General features: G+C 33.3%; 1 protein-coding gene across 1 annotated transcript in view; it reads right to left on the reverse strand.

Moving 5' to 3' along the window:
• Positions 1-475: 475 nt before the first annotated feature.
• LOC108691768 (voltage-dependent calcium channel type A subunit alpha-1-like) overlaps positions 476-19,058 on the reverse strand; it is a 128,455-nt gene continuing 109,872 nt past the window's right edge. The window contains 12 exon segments of the mRNA XM_018199671.1: positions 476-515; positions 835-1,348; positions 3,721-3,893; positions 5,353-5,480; positions 7,990-8,023; positions 8,025-8,199; positions 8,202-8,275; positions 8,277-8,315; positions 9,935-10,146; positions 15,049-15,152; positions 15,223-15,327; positions 18,088-18,572. Of these exon segments, the coding sequence (XP_018055160.1) occupies positions 476-515; positions 835-1,348; positions 3,721-3,893; positions 5,353-5,480; positions 7,990-8,023; positions 8,025-8,199; positions 8,202-8,275; positions 8,277-8,315; positions 9,935-10,146; positions 15,049-15,152; positions 15,223-15,327; positions 18,088-18,572 (2,083 nt within the window).

Here is a 19,058-nt window from a genome sequence, read left to right on the forward strand (position 1 = left end):
CAAGATCGAATCTTCGAGCTCAGTCATTTGATTGCACCTCGATCAATTCGTAAAGTATTCTTTCTTGTTCACGGATTTATGCGACATCAATATATGATAGTTTCTCTGATTTCTCCTGTACGCGAGAAATCGATTTTCTATGTGTATTTGCTGACTTTATTCAATCGCCATGTTTAGCCATCAGAAATTGCTCCGAACATCATTCGCCTGGAATCGTTTGTCTTGTTTTCAACTTAGATCTCTTTCAGTCGCTGCAATACCGTAACTGGAACAATCCCTTCATGAAGCTGTTCTTCGGCTAGTCGAAATCTGAAGGAAATCTCAAGGAACTTCAATCGTGACTCATCGATCGTGATTCTTCCGTATTTTCATATTGAAATCAACGCGTGCCCCACGTAGACGACTATCATGCACAAATCCTGAGGCGCCTGGGGGTATCCACGTTATCGGACCACCATCCAGGGTCCCACTTTGGCTAGCACCAATCGTTCTCGTCACTGTCCGAGTGCCTCGACCTGCTCAAAAACATGATTCGTTTAATCAGAACATTATTATAGTTACAAGCCAAGTGGATTATGTATTTAAAAAATGTGTTGACAAGTGTGGATTAAGATAATTGTAAACTACATAATCTAATAAAATCAATGAACTTTAGAATATAAGCTTCTATTGTATAACTTTTAACTACACTGTCGTTAAGAGTTACAGAATAGAGATCTTAAAAAAAGCATTTTAAGAAAAAGTAGACAAAAATTAACAAATAGTAAGAATAAATAATTGTAATAATGATAAAAAATGAATTCATTCGAAATAGAAGTGGTAAAATCTTTTTACCTAGATGCTCTTTGCTTAGATTGCGGATGTGATTTGTAACTGTTGGGCATCGGGTTGGGTAGTAGACGACCGCGGCCGATCATAACAGCTTGCTCGAAGTTTAACGGATGATGACTCGACTGCACGGAAGGTGGCATGTGCGACGGCGGATGTGGATGCTGTAGAACATGACTGAATACAGGTTCCACATGGGTCAGTCCACTCGGTGTCACGCCATGCGGTTCATGAGTAGGCGAGGCATTCAGCTTGGGGAAGTTGATATTGATCGGTTTCAGCTGTAGGGTCGATGGCTTGTTCGGCGTTGGGGGCAGCCGGCGACCTTGGCCTCTTCTTGCGACCAGCATCGGATAGCTGTGTTGATGCGAATGATGGCGATGATGACGTGGACGACCACTGCCTATCGGGCTCGGGCTCCTCGAACGCTGCTCCAGATTCGTCGTGCCATAATGGCCACGTTCGATCCTGTGAACCGGACTTGGCGACCTGGCCGGACTCATTGACGCGCTCCGTGGACCTAATAATTACGCTTATTAAAATCTTCTGTCTGTACTGTGTACGCATGGCACAATTCCGGCGGGACTTTTTCGACACACGGCGCAAAGATTGCTCGACAAGTAACTCGTAAGCATGTGTTGAAAAGCCATTAGAAACGGATATTGGGGACAATTTTCGAATATTACCAATTTTCAATATTACTGATCGTTCGATTTTCTAATTAAAGGACTTACGATGAAATTAAATTTATCTAGATTCAATTATTCGGTCTTTGTGCGAAATTCGAAGAGCTCGATTTATCGGAAAGGATTCAGGATTGACGAATAAATGACTATTAATATAATGTAGCTCTATTAATATTGATTAACCCTTTAGGACTAATTATAATTTCTTGTTCAAAGAAAAATATCAATTATATTTATTAAATGTGTAGTAATGAAGACTTAATAGTGGAAAATTTAATAATGGAATATATTTCTGTAATATTTTTCTTATTTCTACATTTTGCGAAATTAATCATTATAACTCGGAATATAATTTTTGAAAATTAATAAAAAAGTACCAAATATATGTATTAGTTATCTTGAAATTATCAAATCTGAAGGAGGATTAATGCAATATGCTTGTAATATTTTATATTTGTAATGCTGTGAAATCATTCGAATCACAGTATAATATAATACAAATACATGTCGGTGCTTTAAATATTAACTGTGTTCAAATTCTATGAGGCATCTAACGTAGCATGCGCATACATTCTACGATACTAATTATTAAATTACGGATGCATTATATATATATATATATATCAATAATCGTGATAATTTTATAACAGTTGCGTTATCTTAACAGTGTGCAAAATTCTCTATCTTTCTAATTCTTGCAGACAAACTAAATTATGTTCAATGTAACATTTTATTATTCATATCGTTTCGCCCGAATGCCATTTATGAATTCATTCGTGATACATTCCCATACATTCCCATACGCGGTAATGAAGGAAATTGATTTAAGCGATTATAATGATTATAATTTCATATGGAATTTCATGTAACACTACAGAACATAATTTAACGAAATGCGACGACTAATGATTGAAAAAGCTGTGAACAACGCGTACAAAATCCGCTTAGATTCTCAGATGACTTTTTGTTTATCATTTAATTGTTTATCAATTCTAAAGATGATGTTTTTGCTTCACATCATGACTCGTATCAAGTAGAATAGATTGTGAGGAGATACAAGGACGAAACAATATAATTATTTAAAAAGTAGAGTTTCAAACTAATTAAACACGCTGATGTATAAAAACACGAGTGACATATAAATGATGTCTTTTAAACCCGCATTAACTATTTATAAAATAAGATTTGTGGATTGTATTTAAGAATTGAACACACTATGAAAATAATTACACATTAACATATTATATTAACATATTATAACAACGATCTAATATACTACCTACAACGATCGATTAGTCAATTTTCTTGATTGATTAAAGATTTACTGGATAATGGCGTTTCTAATGTAAAAAGCATCGAGTAACAACCAGAAAAGAAAAGTTTTTGATGAAAACGTGTTGAATATTGATACTATATTAGTGTTGTACATATAAATTGTTTAAAAACTTCTATTGCGTTGACATTTCGTGATGTCTTTTGCATGTGTTTGTGTGTGAGTATACGTGTGAATGCATATCATTCATAAAACGGAACGAAGAAACAGTGAAAGCTAAACGATCGTATTGATTATGTAATAATATCATAATTGCATCGTGGAGACAAGGGAATGAACAAGAGGAGAGTTGTGAAAGAAATTACCATCGTCATAATAGTCGCAGTGGTCGTAATAGTCTGTGTAGGCGAATAACAGAACAGAATGAAGAAACGTATTACATCGAGTATCACACAGAGCTTTTCTGCCTCGAGTAAAATCAACATTATAGCAACATTCATGTTTTTTATAAAACCGTGACCACGAACTCTCTTTCGTTGCTTCCGCTGAACGCCAAACAGATTGTAATCTAACTACAAAATTTAGCAATTGATAATTTTCAAGAATGCAATAGAACGTAAATAATGGCGCTATTTTCGACTTTTGAAACGATAAATATATCATTAAGCCAGTTGAAGATAATCATAATCAATAATAATTAGTAATAACTATATAATAGAAATAACACCAAGAGAATGGAGGTACATCGGTGATACGGTGATAGAGTACAAGGATACTGTTCGCAGTATTCCAGGCTGATAAAAGACAATGAGATAGAGAAACCGGTTTGGGAATGAATAACACGAAACAGAGTTCGCTGTCATAGTGAAAAAATTTATACTCGTTGCACCGTCGTGGCTTTCACTGGTCGGAATTATCACCGGTACGTCGTACCTCGTATCCTATGCCGATGATTATATTGTAACGCATGGGGATGATGAGTGTGCCTTTGTATCTCGACGACGTTGCTAACGGTGTCGCTAAACCCTGGTCCGTCGTGACCATGATGGTTGTATCGACCTTGTCGCCTTGGCGATGGCGATCTAGGCATTATTGGCGATTGTCTTCTGCAAATTATGACAACAACGAATGAGAAAATCATGATACTACTAATGATATAACTAATACATTAGTCATGTTTATAAAAATCAAGTATTGGAAAATCGAAAACTTCATCGTCCTTGATTCAGTAGTTGGAATATACTAAAGTTTAGTTTCCTCGAGTTTAATGTTATACAATATTTTGCTGGAATATATCTTTCATTCTCATTTTGTAGTTTGAAATACGTTAAACTTTCGAATTTCTCTCGTTTCTCAAACACAATCGAAAAATTTGTGTTACATCTCATTTTTAATTCATCTCACGTGTTCTAAACAGTCCACTCAAATTTTTGTGTTAATTTTACATAAAATGAATACATTACTACAAATATTATGTACAGTTAACTCAAAAAACCGTGATACAATTTATAAGCAAATTAAAACTATATATTTTTCCAATAAAATTAGCATATGGCATGTTAAATTAATACGTATTTTATGTTCACTTATTTTAGAATTTATGTTTTAAAATACATTATTTTTATGTTGTTCCTTCACTTACTCAAAATTACGTTATTTTACTAAGAAATTAAATATTAATTTATTATAAATTATTTAAATAACATAATCATATTTAATTAACATTCGAATATATTAAAAATTCAACACAAAATTTTTTTAACGAGAACTTGAGTGGACCGGTTTTTAACACAAATGTAATATTTTTACTGTATATTTTGGACTACAATTGGCTGTCTACAAATGATCCTTCTTTGGAATACTTCATATACATACGTATACGAATAAATTTGCCCGCAATGTGTATGTATACATACCACCTTGATCAAAAAGTTGCCGGAATTATTACCAGGTGATGCTCTGAGTCAGCTGATTTGAGTTCTGTTTTTTTGGTTAGGTTGCCACATCTATCATTGACATTCCCACCAAATTTTATCACCATAGCTTGACATTTGTAAAAGTTACGCCGTCTTGAGTACATCTATCTCTGCACGTATTTTCGATTTTTTTACAAGTTTCGAGTTTTAAAAATGGAATTAAATTTGCAACAACGAATTTGTATTAAATTTTGCGTTAAAAATGGATTCAATGGTGTGAAAACCTTGGAGATGTTGGGAAACTGTTTCGGCAGTGATACTCTAAAGAAAACAACCGTTTATAAGTAGTATGAAAAAACCATTACGGAGAACGCGTTTTAATAGCCGAAAAGAAGTAATGGAAAAATCGAAGACAGCTTTGATGACTATATCGATAATAGAGTTCCAGAAATGTTTCGAGAGTTGGATCAAGCGCGGGCATGAGTGCATTGCAGTCGATGGGGAGTACTTTGAAGGGGACAATATCACTTTTGATGAATAAAACTTGTATTTCGAATTTTCTGAATGAATTCCGGGAACTTTTTGATCAAGATATATATACAGTGCGACTTTTTCTCGAAATTTCTTGTTTATACACTACACTCAATACCTTATACTTGGTGATCGTGAACGTCTAGAGAGGAGCGCCGAGGGATGCGGACGAAGGACATCACCAGGATGTGTAAGACTCTCGAGGCTATCAGCACGCGAATCGGACGGTACGACGTCTTGCAGCTCCTAAACGAGAACAGACTTTCGACTTAGTTTGTCTGTGTAATTCAGAATCGGATTTGGAATCGGGGAGTCGGGGTGTTGTCGGTTCTTTGTCTTTAGCAATATCGCGCTGTCGATTTGCGCGTTCCGAACAAGGAATTATCGTAACACTATTATGCCTTTTGTCTCCAGAATTTAAAAGCAGACGCACGTTTGAGTTATCATTTGGCTCATTTATGTTAGAGTTACCTATGATTAATTAAATGTTATTCATAATGTAGTGAGGAATATGTGCAATTTAGATTAATGAAAATAAGAATTGAATAAATTTAACTTATTGTTTTATTAATAAAATTAATAGCATTAGTAAAATTTTACATTGGCTACCAATTTTATTATTGCAAAATATCACAGTAATTTAATACCATGATGATAATTATATCGATCAATTATACGAGAAGAACACGGGATAAAATTTATTTTTTGTAACACGATACTTTCTTAAACACGTGCGATTTGCTTCTCTTTGTAATTTTTAGCGTACACTTTTGTGACTAACAAAGTTAAATGTAGCTTCGCAAAAAATCAGGAGAAATTAAGAAATAAGACAGAATAAGAGTAATTCACACACAGAGATACATACATATGTGTGTGTTGAATGGCATGCAAATTAGAAAAGTCTCACTCATGCACATGCACTCGGTAATAAGTTCCGATTGCTTAATTGGAAAAAGGAAAATATCCGTATCTCGAGATGGGAGTCTCTCTCGCAAGAGTGCTACCTTACTTACCAGGATGTGAACATAAAGAATCAAGATAAAACATTACAGTTGAGGAGAACGACACAGTTGTGCGATCATGTTGATTACTTCGTTGCTCCAGCGATAATCCTAAGGCCGAAAGCAGCAAGAGACAAGGGGGTGGGAACTGTTCTATATGAACTGCATCGATATGAGAAGAGTCGCTAAGACCTTTCGGGTGACATATGTAACTATTTCTCTATGTGATGTTCACTCTAGAGCATTGTCTTTCTAAGTGTCGTTATTATTTACAGGAACACTAACACTTATGAGATCCAGATCGATTCGGCCAAGACCGATTCTTTCAGCGAGCACTGAAGGAAATTTACACAATACTGATAAGTAATAAGAGCACATGATCTGTCCAATACAAATTTCGTCTAATTCTACTGCGAATCGGTCTTGAGCGCTTATGATCACGACATCACGGACAATACTACTCGATCCGCGCGATTTCTTAAATAATTATCCTTTTAGGATTGGAAAATTTAAAATTCGGATTGTGGTAGAGAACGTCGATTGGATGGCTTATCTAAGATGTTCTAATCTAATTTAAACATAAATATTTTTGGTTTGTCTAACGGGGCTTTATCTAAGAGCGTACTTCATTTATCTAAATCTCATTACAAGAACTTTTTGGAAAAGATCACATTTTCTAAAAATACTTTTGGTGAACACAATTAATTACAATACTAAGTATAAGCACATCTAATTTAGCAGAGCAAATTCGCGATAAGAGACGAAATTGTAATCTAGAATTATTTTCAGATAAAATAGAACAATCTACGTGATCTATATTCGATTACAAGATATTTCTGAGTTTTAATAAATTTTTCATTATTAAATTGTTAAAATTTTTATGCATTATACTGATATCACTAGTAAATGTTTTAACATATAGACAAGGATATTTTATAAGATATTATTGTATTAGAAAGAGACAAAAATAGTGATAAATATGATTTCTAATGCAAAAACCTATTTTTTTATATTAAATAAATAAATTTAATAGAATAAAAATTATGATATTAAGAATTTTAAGCACGACTGTATATGTGAATACAGCAAATACGAGAAAGAAAATCAAGATCGATCAAATTTTGGATGCTACAAATAATACAATATATATTCTTTTTTTTAAATCAATTAAATTTCTTACTTTCTTTCTTTTTTCTTTTTAATTTAAATTAATATAATTAATTTCATATTATATTAATTTAGGGAGGATTATTAGCGTTTCAGAATGATTGTGTTGAAACCGACTGTTATTATATATCGGCTCGCAATTATATCTGGAATAAATTGATTTAAAAAAAAAAGAACATATAATATACTATTTGTATCACCTAAAATTTGACCGATCTTGGTTTTCTTTATCGTATTGAAATCGTATGAAAAATTAATATATTATTATTCTGAATCTATCAATTTTTATAATCAAAATGACTACAGATAATGTTTTTTAAATCAAAATAATATTAATTCCAGAAAAAAAAGTCAAAAATCTCAAGGAAATAAAAGCATTGGTTCAGAAATATCTTGTACTTGCTACGGAACTAACACATCATCATAACATAAATATATCGTAATCACGATTAATATATGACTACATCTCGAACGGACAGAGTCTTTTCCGATTTCTTTTATCGCAATTTACTTCCGATAGGATCAAGAGAGGGAGGACATTCTCGAACAACTAAGAAAAATCTTTTAAGCTTGGATTGAGCTGACACCTTAAGGTAACGGATCTAGGAGCGAAGTGCGTAGGTGTTGGTAGTACGAGGGTGGTCGGCGGTTATGATAGTGATAATATTGGTGATGATAATAATATTGATCATTGGTATCGTAGTAGTATTGGTTGTGATGGTGACAGTTGTGGTAGTAGCTGTTTTGATCATCCCACTGGGAGGGCACCTCGGCCAGCAATGGCTCTAGCTCGGGGCGTGATCCTCGCCATTAATTACGAGTACAACTCCAGACCCACCCCCTCCCTGGCTACTCTCTCCGCTGCTGCCTAGTTATATACTGGTGAGACATCTTCTAGTTCACCTTTTTGTTTCTGAAATCAAATTAATCGCTATCCTGATATATTGACAAAGAAATATGCTGACAATAAATAGACTAAACATTATTAAACAATATAATAAATTGTTAACTCTTTCCCATAATTTACGAAGCATCAATTTTGAACCCATTAATCCAGTAATCGTGATACAATTATTGGGTTGTCCGAAAAATTCGTACCGATTTTGAAGGAAAATTGAAACGCAGAAGATTTAAATTTTAGTATACATTTATTAACTTATATAGGTGCCATTCTATTCTACAACCTTTCTCCATCTTTCAGACAACTTGAAAATTCCGTTCTAGAATATCTCAGGTTTTTCAGCGAAAAACTTTTCTAAGTGATTTTTTACCTCGACCAAAGAGTTGAAGCTTTTTCCATTAAGGGAATTTTGTTTGAATGATCGAAATAGATAGAAATTAGAGGGCGCGAGGTCTGATGAATATGGTGAATGGGGTAGAACATCCCAACCGAGCTCCAATACTTTTATCGAGTTATCAAAAACACATGAGGCCGCGCATTATCCTGATGAAACACGACGCCCTTCCGGTTCGCTATTTCTGGACGTTTTTGTTCAATTGCTGTTTTCAATTCGTCTAATTGGGAACAATACTTCTCTGAATTTATCATCTCATTGTTTGGTAAAAGCTCATAATACAGGATTCCTTTCCAATCCCACCAGACACAGAGCATGATCTTCTTTGGATGAAGACCGGCTTTTGGGGTGGCTAAAGGTGGTTCATTCCGCTTTCCCCAAGATCTTTTTCTCTCAACATTATTGTAAATGATCCATTTTTCATCCTCCGTCATTACTTGCTTCAAAAATGGTGTCTCCTCGTTGCGTTTATAGATCGAGTCGCAAATGGAAATGCGATCCATCAGATTTTTCTCCGTTAAATCGTGGGGAATCCATACATCAAAACAGTTTATGTAGCCAAGCACCTTCACAAAATGCTCGTGGATGGTGGATTTTGACATATTCAACATTTCTGCTAATTTACATGTCGTATAGCGTGTTATTCTCGATCAGTGTTTTAATCTGATCTTCATCTGTGGTGGAGAGCCTACCGGGCGTTCTTGATCTTCAAGGTTGAAATCATCAGCTTTAAACCTAGCAAACCACTTCCACACAGTTCTTTCAGCTACAGCACCTTCGCCATAAACAGTTCTTGTGTGGCATTTTTACCTTTCCGGTAAAAGAAAAGCATTAAATGCCTAAAATGCACTTTGTTTTCTTCCATATTCAAAAGCGTATAAAACTGACAAAAATAACGTATCGCAACCCAAATTTTTTTTCAAGTATGTCTGAAGTACCGTCTTTTATGATATTCACGGATCATTTGTTTTTAATCGTTCTGATATATTTAGACCTGTTTACACCACCTCCTTACACTACCTACCAAAAATCGGCATGAACTTTCCGGACAACCCAATATATGAATTTCAATGTTTCTATGTTGTTCCCTTACTTCAAAAGTAATATAACTAAGAGAATTAAGTTATTTCGGGAAAAACGGGAAAAAAACTATTTTTTATAATATCATTTTATCTTATATCTTTCCTGTAATATTTTTTAATGCATTTTACTTTAAAACAGATAAAAAACTGCATACCTGATGCTACGCTGACGTCTGTGCTCGGCCGCTGCGAGAACGTCTAAGGCCCCTTCTTCCTCATCCGTGTGGTCTCTATGTCGTTCGTGCTTCGCTTCTATAGCCAGTCGTATCATCGGTTCGAGGCTATTCGCCCTACTTCCAGCTCCGTGATTATTTCCGGTGTGATTTACCGCCGCCATGTTCAGCAAGCAGTTGAAGAAGGCCGATGGCTAAATTACGAAACGTGCGAAAGCACACTAGCTATCAGAGCTGATCAACAGGGATCTCATGTTTCGATCAACTTCTTTCTTTTCTTTTTTCTTTTTTATTTCTTCATTTTTTTTTTTAATTTCTTTGGCATGTGTATATAAATAAACTATATATACATATATGTACAGGCACATACAGGCTTTTTTTTCTTAGCGTTACCTCTCATCGATGGTCTTTCGAAAAATCGTGGTAGAATGTGAGATGCTTATAAAGATCGGAAGCATTCAAAGTCGAGAATCAACAGTGTAAAAAACGGTGAGAAAGATTCTCAGAATAAAAAGGCGGCCATGCTAGAGAAAAGGCATGCCGTGATGGTTACTTGTGTTTATTTTACGATTTTTCCATATTTCGAATTACTGTATATGTTCGAGAGAACGTGTGTGAATGCAAGAATTGCAAAAAACAGTAGCGTAAACGGTTGCAGCGAGGCAAATTTTATATATGCAATTTTATATATGCAAAGCCTGCATATGTTGATCGAGACTGCTATGTATATAAAAAAAAAGAAAAAAAATGTCATTTCCCTTTTTTCCTTTGTATATGAAAATGTTATAAGTGGACACAAATGCGTTAGTAAGGAAACGCGGTTAATCTTTTGAGAGACATAATAGTACTGCAAAAATGCAATTGTTAGTAAGCATGCAAACGAGTCAAATCCCGATGTTTTACCTTAGTTCTGCACATGTTCTATATATAAACAATAAATTATTTTAAACAATTTAGACGTTATAATAATAGAATTCTTTTTGTAACTTTTCTTAGTATTGCGAACTATTGCGGATAATTTATTATATTTTATATTGTTATATTCGTGAATAGAACATGGATAATTCATTCCGCAAAGATCATACAAATATGCCAAATAATTGTGAACAAAATTGAAATCGGTTGCTTGGTATGCAAAAAACGGGTCTTAAGTAGAAATATATTCCAAGATTGAGGACTCTGAAACATGCCACTATAAGATGTCTCAAAATTATTATATTGTAATAACAATTATTTCAGCCTTTAATTTTCATGAAATCGATAAATCTTTTATCATTTATCGCTTTAACAACTATCATTTTTGATATCCTGCATCGGATGCTTATGTCAGTGCTTGCTAAATCTATAAAAACAGGAGCTGCATCTATCGAAAGACACTTAGAATGCAAATAAAGAGGCGAATAAATCGTTTTTCATCTACTGCTACGAATTGCTTGCCACTAAAGTGATCACCAATGTTTACGAAGTATTTATCAATGTTTATATACTTTTCGTAAGCATCGATTGCTCGCCGTATTCGCGAATTACAGGAACAATTTATAGAGATACTTGCAGATTTTGGTGGATAACTTATTCGCCAAAAATTGAATATATTGTTATTATATTGAAAGATACTTAGTTTACTACATCACAGATTCTTAAGATTGCTTTATCTTGTGTCAGTGCTCGTTAACGCGTGTGCATGTGTATACAATATAGAAAGTGTGTCAAATGACGTATAACGTGTAACTGAAAGAGCAGAAAAATGCTCTAGTAGAAAGCGGAAAACTGTTCTAGTAGTAGAAAGCGATCGGATAAGTTGGGCAATACTACGAGTCTACTGAAATCACTGATCAAAAAAGTGTCTATTTATCTCCTATACATTATTGCGATAAAACTCATAAGAAATCAGAAAAAAAAAGAATCTTTTCGACAACAGCTAGCAGGAGCGTTATCATCAGCTGCCGCATTAATTTCGCACCGTAAGAAAAAAATATTTTTAGGATTATCTAGCATCTAAGAGAAAACAAACGACAAACTTCAAGTATCAAATCTTCACAGCGTCTGAAATTACTTGTTTAGATATTAGATGATCTTGAATCTGTTTTCTTATTAAGATCAAGTGAGGCAATATCTGTGTATAAACAATACAATGCAAAAATTTTCTAATAATAAAATTAATTATGACTTTTAGATAATTTTATTACTATTATATATATAATTACTATTATATATATAATTAGGTATCCATTATTCCATCAATAGTTCAATAATAACTAATAATCTTTTATTATTAGAAATTTTATATTATTTGAAATTTGTAATGAGAGCGAAGTTGAAATGTTTAGAGCAATGTGATTCCAATTTCTATTTTAAAAAGTTTGTATTGAACTAAATAAAGAAGAGATATTTGTCAAAATATCTCTTCGTGAGCAAAATGGACAATTCAGTAGAATGAAAAAGAAGTATCTATACGCTCTAAAAAATTGGATATTGCCAAACGTTTAATTAATCAGAAAAGAGATTTGGCAAAAAAAGAGTGTATAAGTCTAAGAGACATTTATCGTAGATTGAGGCAAAAGCTGTATATATGAATATACAATATTATATACATTCGAGAATCGATTATCTCACTGGCTACTTCTCCCTCTAAATAGACTCAAGAAATGGAGCTCTATAAGATCATTTACTTACACATAGCTATACCGGTATTGCCGATCGACGAAGAGCCGATTCTACACGCGCGAACACGTGCGTATGTAGCAATGTGTTACTCACGTCGGCAACAATACGACTAAACAAACAACTCTGACAACGTATTACAATCATATATATCACTGCGAGAGCCGCTCACGCGCGGAAAGTTATGGAGAAGAGATCATCTTCCCTTTGAGATTTATAAATATATATATATAATATAGGTTATGCTCGCTTTTGCGTTCACAACGCTTTAAGCGTTGTTTCACTCTTGTTGTTTAGTAAATATTAAACAAAGACAATTAATATTCATAAGCGCTGTGAGCGGCAAAGCGAACGCAGCCATAGCAATAGAAACTTATTTTGAAGTTAAAAATTAATTTAAAAATATAATTCTACAGTTTTATCATGTGCACACTCAACTTATTAAATATACTTGATATCGATAATGATTTTATATGATTATATTGATGACAAACTGTTTCATCTTTGATAATGTGTATATGATTATGTTAGTGTTAAATAAAAGGCTACTTTACATAAGAAAACTTTACAAAAGAAAAGTCGAAAGTAATTGTATACACTCATAACGAGGAAAAAAAAATTGTATGCAGTGTAAAATAGAAAAAAGACATACCAGAGGCGCATTAATTTTATTATAAATAAAAAATAAAAATTAATTTACGAGTTATTTCGCGCAATGTGTTTCATGTACATATTTTATTATTTAAAATATCAAAGAGATAAAAAAGTTATCAAAATATATAAAAGATTATTTATTTATCTTAAAGAAAAAGAAAAATAATTCGTGTAAATCATTAACACTTGAAACACTTCGCATATGCGCGATGCATTTTTTTTGCATTCATCGTGTGCCTCTGGATAAGTGTGAGTGAAGAGTGAAGTAAAAAAAATTGGACTGTGAAATATGTTATTTTAGAAAAAAATGAATTATATGCTGCAAAAGATTCATTTCTTTTTTTAAAGTAGTAATATTTTTATGAAAATATTAGAATTAAATATTGATAAAGAAATCGAAGAAATTTTTGCAATTAATGCATTAATGCGAATCGGATGTGATTAAAATTTAAAAATATAAATTGTACAATCAAAAAAAACAAAACAGTGTTAAGATAAGATCGTTATCGTTCTGGAAAATAAAGAGAAAAGACACAAGGAGATGATTGAAAAATATGTGAACATCCTTCTGGTTTGAATATATTTAAAAAAATAATTCAATCAATTATTTATTACTGTGTGCAAATTAATTATTACTGTTAACTGCTATTCTTTAGATGTCATTAATCGATTTACTTAAAAATTCGTAATTATTTTGTTGTAGAGATACTCAATTAAAAAATAATAAATATTATGTTCTTTGTTATCTAATAATCTAATTGAAATCTATTCAGTATTTTCAGGCTTACTACGATATACAAATATTTATCCATTCGATTTATCGATTGATTAAATTAAATTCTTTTATTGATATAAATATAACTTTTTTCAATTCAACATCGATCTTAAAAGTAATTTATATTAATAAATTATTTAAAACATATTAATAGCAATCGATGGAGCAAAAGCAGATAATCTATATTAATTATTTGCATAAATTTTGAGATACAATATAAGTACTATCACATCTAATTGTTTCTACAAACATTGACTTAGCTAATATAAATAGAGAGAACAATTGTGCATAAATAATTTGACTAAACAGTTTGTTGTTTCTGTCCATTTTTAATTGGATCACACAAATAGAAAGGCATTATTTTCTTCTTGAACGTTATTTTTTTCTCTAACGTTAATTCCTTTATATATGTATAATTAGATTTATTTTCCAGTAAAAATTTGATATAAATCTTTTTCGTAAGATATTATTATTTATTCGTAAGACGACTACAATTTAAATATTTAGCAGAATCTAATAAATTTAAATTAATTCAAGTATATCTATCTTTTAGAGATTTTTCCATCTGTACTCGAAAATTTCATGATGATATAAAGTTTTGAGTGACCAAGACTACATGAGACTTTCAGAAAATACTCTATTCAAGTTCATTCGCGAGCTGTCCTATCACGAGGAAACCAACGGCAATCATTCATTTCATTCTTAATTGATATCCTCCATTTCGATTTTTCAATTCGTTTCTTTTGCAATGATAGTTTAAATAATCAAGATAGAATCATTTATTTAATAAATATTTATTTATACCGATTTATTTATATCGATTTATACTGTACTTTCATTTCACAAACTTGTTTAACGGGAAACAAGAAAATCGAATATAATTCAAAAAAAAATCGTAAATGAAAGACCACTAAAGAAACTTAATACTAGAAATGCACCTTTAGGACTTGCTATCGTTCTCATAAAAAATATATAATTAATTTGAGAAGAAAAAAGAGAGACTCACCTGTTCGGTAGGCTTTAACTGACTGAACTTTGTCGATCTCCAATTTTCGAGTATCAGAAGGCAGACGTATATTTTACCCACAGTGAGCTTGTTTCTACCCAATTCTGGAAGAAATTGCAATCATTAGATATTGCAAAATATGTCTTGTTGTGAATAGCGAAAAGCAAGTTTTACCTTCATTTCTAGGTAGCAAAAGATCCAACATCTTTTTCGCTTGCAAAGGCCAAATATTTCTGATCGTGTCTCGCAGTTCTTCATTGGCTTGATTCATTTCATCGGCTGGAACAAAATGAAGAATTGGACTATTTGTATGATTAATTAGTAGTATAAAAAACAAAACGTAAAAAAACGTAAAAAATAAGAAACAAATGTATAATAAGGTATTTAAAATATATTCTTGAGACTTCCACGGGTGCTTTCTATGTAAAGATTATGCGTTTCGCGGGTTTCCTCCGTGTCCAGATCCATTCTTGGAATGCCAACGTTTCATGAACCTTGCAATCCATTTCATCAAGGCGAGGAGCAGTCTTATACTGAGTTGTTCCTCTGGGCCGTTCCTTTTATATTACGCTACTTATTGGAGTGATGGGGAGAAAGAAGAAAATTATGGAGGGAAAAGATGGGGAAAATTAGTCAGTTCAATAACGGAAGAATAGTTTTTCATATTTTATTTTTGTTGTAGCCATTATCTCTGTTAGATTGTTGTTTTTGTATCTCTATTTGCTTGTCTTTCTTGGAAAGTATGATGTAATGTTGTTATTGCGATTGTTTTATCAAATAATATTTGATGTTTTGTTTCGATGTTGTGTTCTGATAATGCTGATTGTGTGAAGTGTTTTAGCCTGATATCACATTGATATTCTTTTATCCGTAAGTTGACTATTCTCCCAATTTCTCCAATGTATACTTGCCCGCAGGAACAAAATATTTTGTATATTTCGAGTTGAGATTTCTTAAGATCTTTGGGATTTCTTAAGATTTGTTCTATTGTTTTGGATGATTTAAAGATTCGGATATTGTGTTTAATATCCTGCCAATTCGATTTGTTGTTCCTTTGACATATAGAAGAATAGGTAGGATCTTTTCGTCTTGTTGTCAGAGACCGTCTTGTTTGCATGTTTGCATATTGATTGTTTTGATTATGTCTTTTTTGTCGTGTCCGTTTTCCTGTAAGACTAATTTTAAATGGTTGAGTTCTGTCTATAGATGTTCTTTGTCAGAGATGGTGAAAGCTCTATGTACAAGTGAATTGATTGCAGACTGTTTTGTGGTGCGACTCGGCATGTAGATATCTACCTGTGTGTGTTGGTTTTCTGTACATTTGATAACCTAATCATCAGATTTCTTAGACAAGAACATGTAGGGAAGTTTTCCGTTTTCCTCTATGTCTATAGTGAAGTGAATATTTGGATATTGTTTATTAAGGAAAATAAGAAATTTACGGAGTTCGGGTCTGCCGTGTCTCCATATCACGAATGTGTCGTCTACATAACGGAACTAAACTTCTGGTTTTTTAAGTGTTTTTCTAAGGATCTCTTTCTCAAAATGCTCCATGAAGATGTTGACGATTACAGGAGAAATAAGAGATCCCATTGCCGCTTCTAAAGCTTGTTTATAAAATTGGTTGTTATAGGAGAAGTAATTGTTTATTAAGCAATGCTCTATTAGCGGGATGAAATCGGAGAGGACTTCATGTGAGGTCTTTATTATATTTAATGAGTCTTTTATTGGGACTTGTGTGAAAAGAGATTCTACGTAGAAACTTACAAGCAGGTCTACAGGACATAGTCGGATTTTTTGGATCTTTTATATGAAATCCGTTCAGTTAGTTATGTGTGATTCGGATTTTCCAGTGAGGGGTTATAGTGTTTGTGTTAGGAAGCGGGATAAATTGTATGTTGGGGAGTGTATGATGCTGATAATCGATCTGAGGGGATATTTGGTTTGTATAACTTTTGGAAGCCCGTATAGTCTTAGTAAGAGAGAATTTGTACATTCTAATGTTGATTTGATTTTACTGGAATGTTACTTTTTTCCACCAAGATCTAGATGTTCTATGCAATTGTATTAGTTGGTTCTTTGTCAATCTTTTTGTATGCTTTGTTTGAGAGAAGGTTCTTCATCTTTTTCTTATAGTCTGATGTGTCCATGATTACTGTCGTGTTTATTGGCTGGAAGCACGATGTCTGTATCCCTGTTCAGGTCTTGGAGGATCAATCGCTCTTGTCTAGTGATGTTTGATGGATTTAGCTCTGGAAAGAATATTGGTTATTTGTCTGCAGATATTATCTGCTTGTTCTGATGGGAGTCGGTAGATGGTTGACTCTATTTGGCTAATAATCTCTTCCTTTGGAATTTTTCTAGGTGCCATTGCGAAGTTAGGGCCTTTGGCAAGCCCAGATATAATATCTTGAGATAGGTCTTTGTTGGATAAATTTTCGACGTTAAGACGTAGAGAGAGTTGTGGATTTTTGTGAGAGATTTATATATTTCTGTTTCTTTCACAGGATTGTGCGTGAGTCTTCATTTGTTCGTATGTAATACGATCTTTAGATATCATGCCGCAATGATAGGATGGATTTTAAAGGTTTTATGGGAAATCTGGACTATTTGTAACTTAGTGAAATGAATGCATTCTTTGATAAGGATTCTCTTCTTTCTCTCCACCACTCCAAGTAGCGTAATATAAAAGGATCGGAGGAACAGTTCAGTATCAGGCTGCTCTTCGCCCTGATGAAGTGGACTGCAAAGGTTCACGAAATGTTGGCATTCCAAGAATCTGGACACAGAGGAAATCCGCAAAACGTATAATCTTTATAAGGTATATATTTGAAATATATTATTTTCTGGTAATGCTATGATGTAATGTTAGAAAATATTTTCATAAGAATGAAAGATGTGTTTCTTAAAATATCTTCGACTTCATTACACATGAAAGATACAAGAATTGAGAAAAATTACATTACTCAACAACTGTTTTCTGCAAAATGATAGTAACCATTTCCCTTTTCTACGCCACATAAATTTCTATGGACTCACCGCATCGCATTTTTATGCTGAGATTCTCGCGAATGAGGGCGAACAATGTTGTTGTGAAATTCGCCTTGCCATCACTGTCCACTGGCATATTCATTCTGATGAGCTTCTTGTATGCAAATCGATTTGGGCACTTGTTGCCAAACCCCAACGGCGGATCTATATTCTTTAGCATATCATATATCTCCGTGTAGTGGATCTTGCCAGTGGCATTTGGATCATATTCAGTCCAGATCCGCACAAATTCGTCGAGATGATGTGCGCCCAGAATCGACGAGTCCCGCGTGAGATAATCAAAGTTGTCCATGATGACGGCGACGAAGAGATTCAGCATGATGAATGAGCAGAAGAAGATGAACGACACGAAATAAGCATAGGCAATGTTGGAACCGCAACCGTCCTGTTCGGACTTCTCGGCTTTTGGATGACAGGGACGGCCCTTTACGCAGGACAACATAATGTTTGGCCAAGCCTCGCCCGTGGCACACCTGAGAAAATCACATATGAATATTTCTATTACGCTTTTCATGTTACTATATATCAATAGAAACGAGAACTGTGAATACTTCAGCAACCTAGCGCATCGCATACGCCAGAAAAACCGCAATTATTATGCTAATATTCTCAATCACATGCAGATCTTCCAATTCTAGTTAACCGATAACGCTTAACAAAGTTGTTATGAGATTAGTTAACTGCGAAATTAGTTATGGCGATTTGTTATACTTGAAAATAGATATCTACAGCTGTACAAATTCATTGTTAAGATATTAGGTATAGTAAAAAGAAATCCATTATTTTTGCATGAAATTGAATGGAAAAATAATGGATTTCTTTTTACTATACCTAATATCTTAACAATGAATTTGTACAGCTGTAGATATCTATTTTCAAGTATAACAAATCGCCATAACTAATTTCGCAGTTAACTAATCTCATAACAACTTTGTTAAGCGTTATCGGTTAACTAGAAT

Source organism: Atta colombica, unplaced genomic scaffold (assembly GCF_001594045.1).
Source record: "Atta colombica isolate Treedump-2 unplaced genomic scaffold, Acol1.0 scaffold52, whole genome shotgun sequence".
Lineage (NCBI taxonomy): Eukaryota > Metazoa > Arthropoda > Insecta > Hymenoptera > Formicidae > Atta > Atta colombica.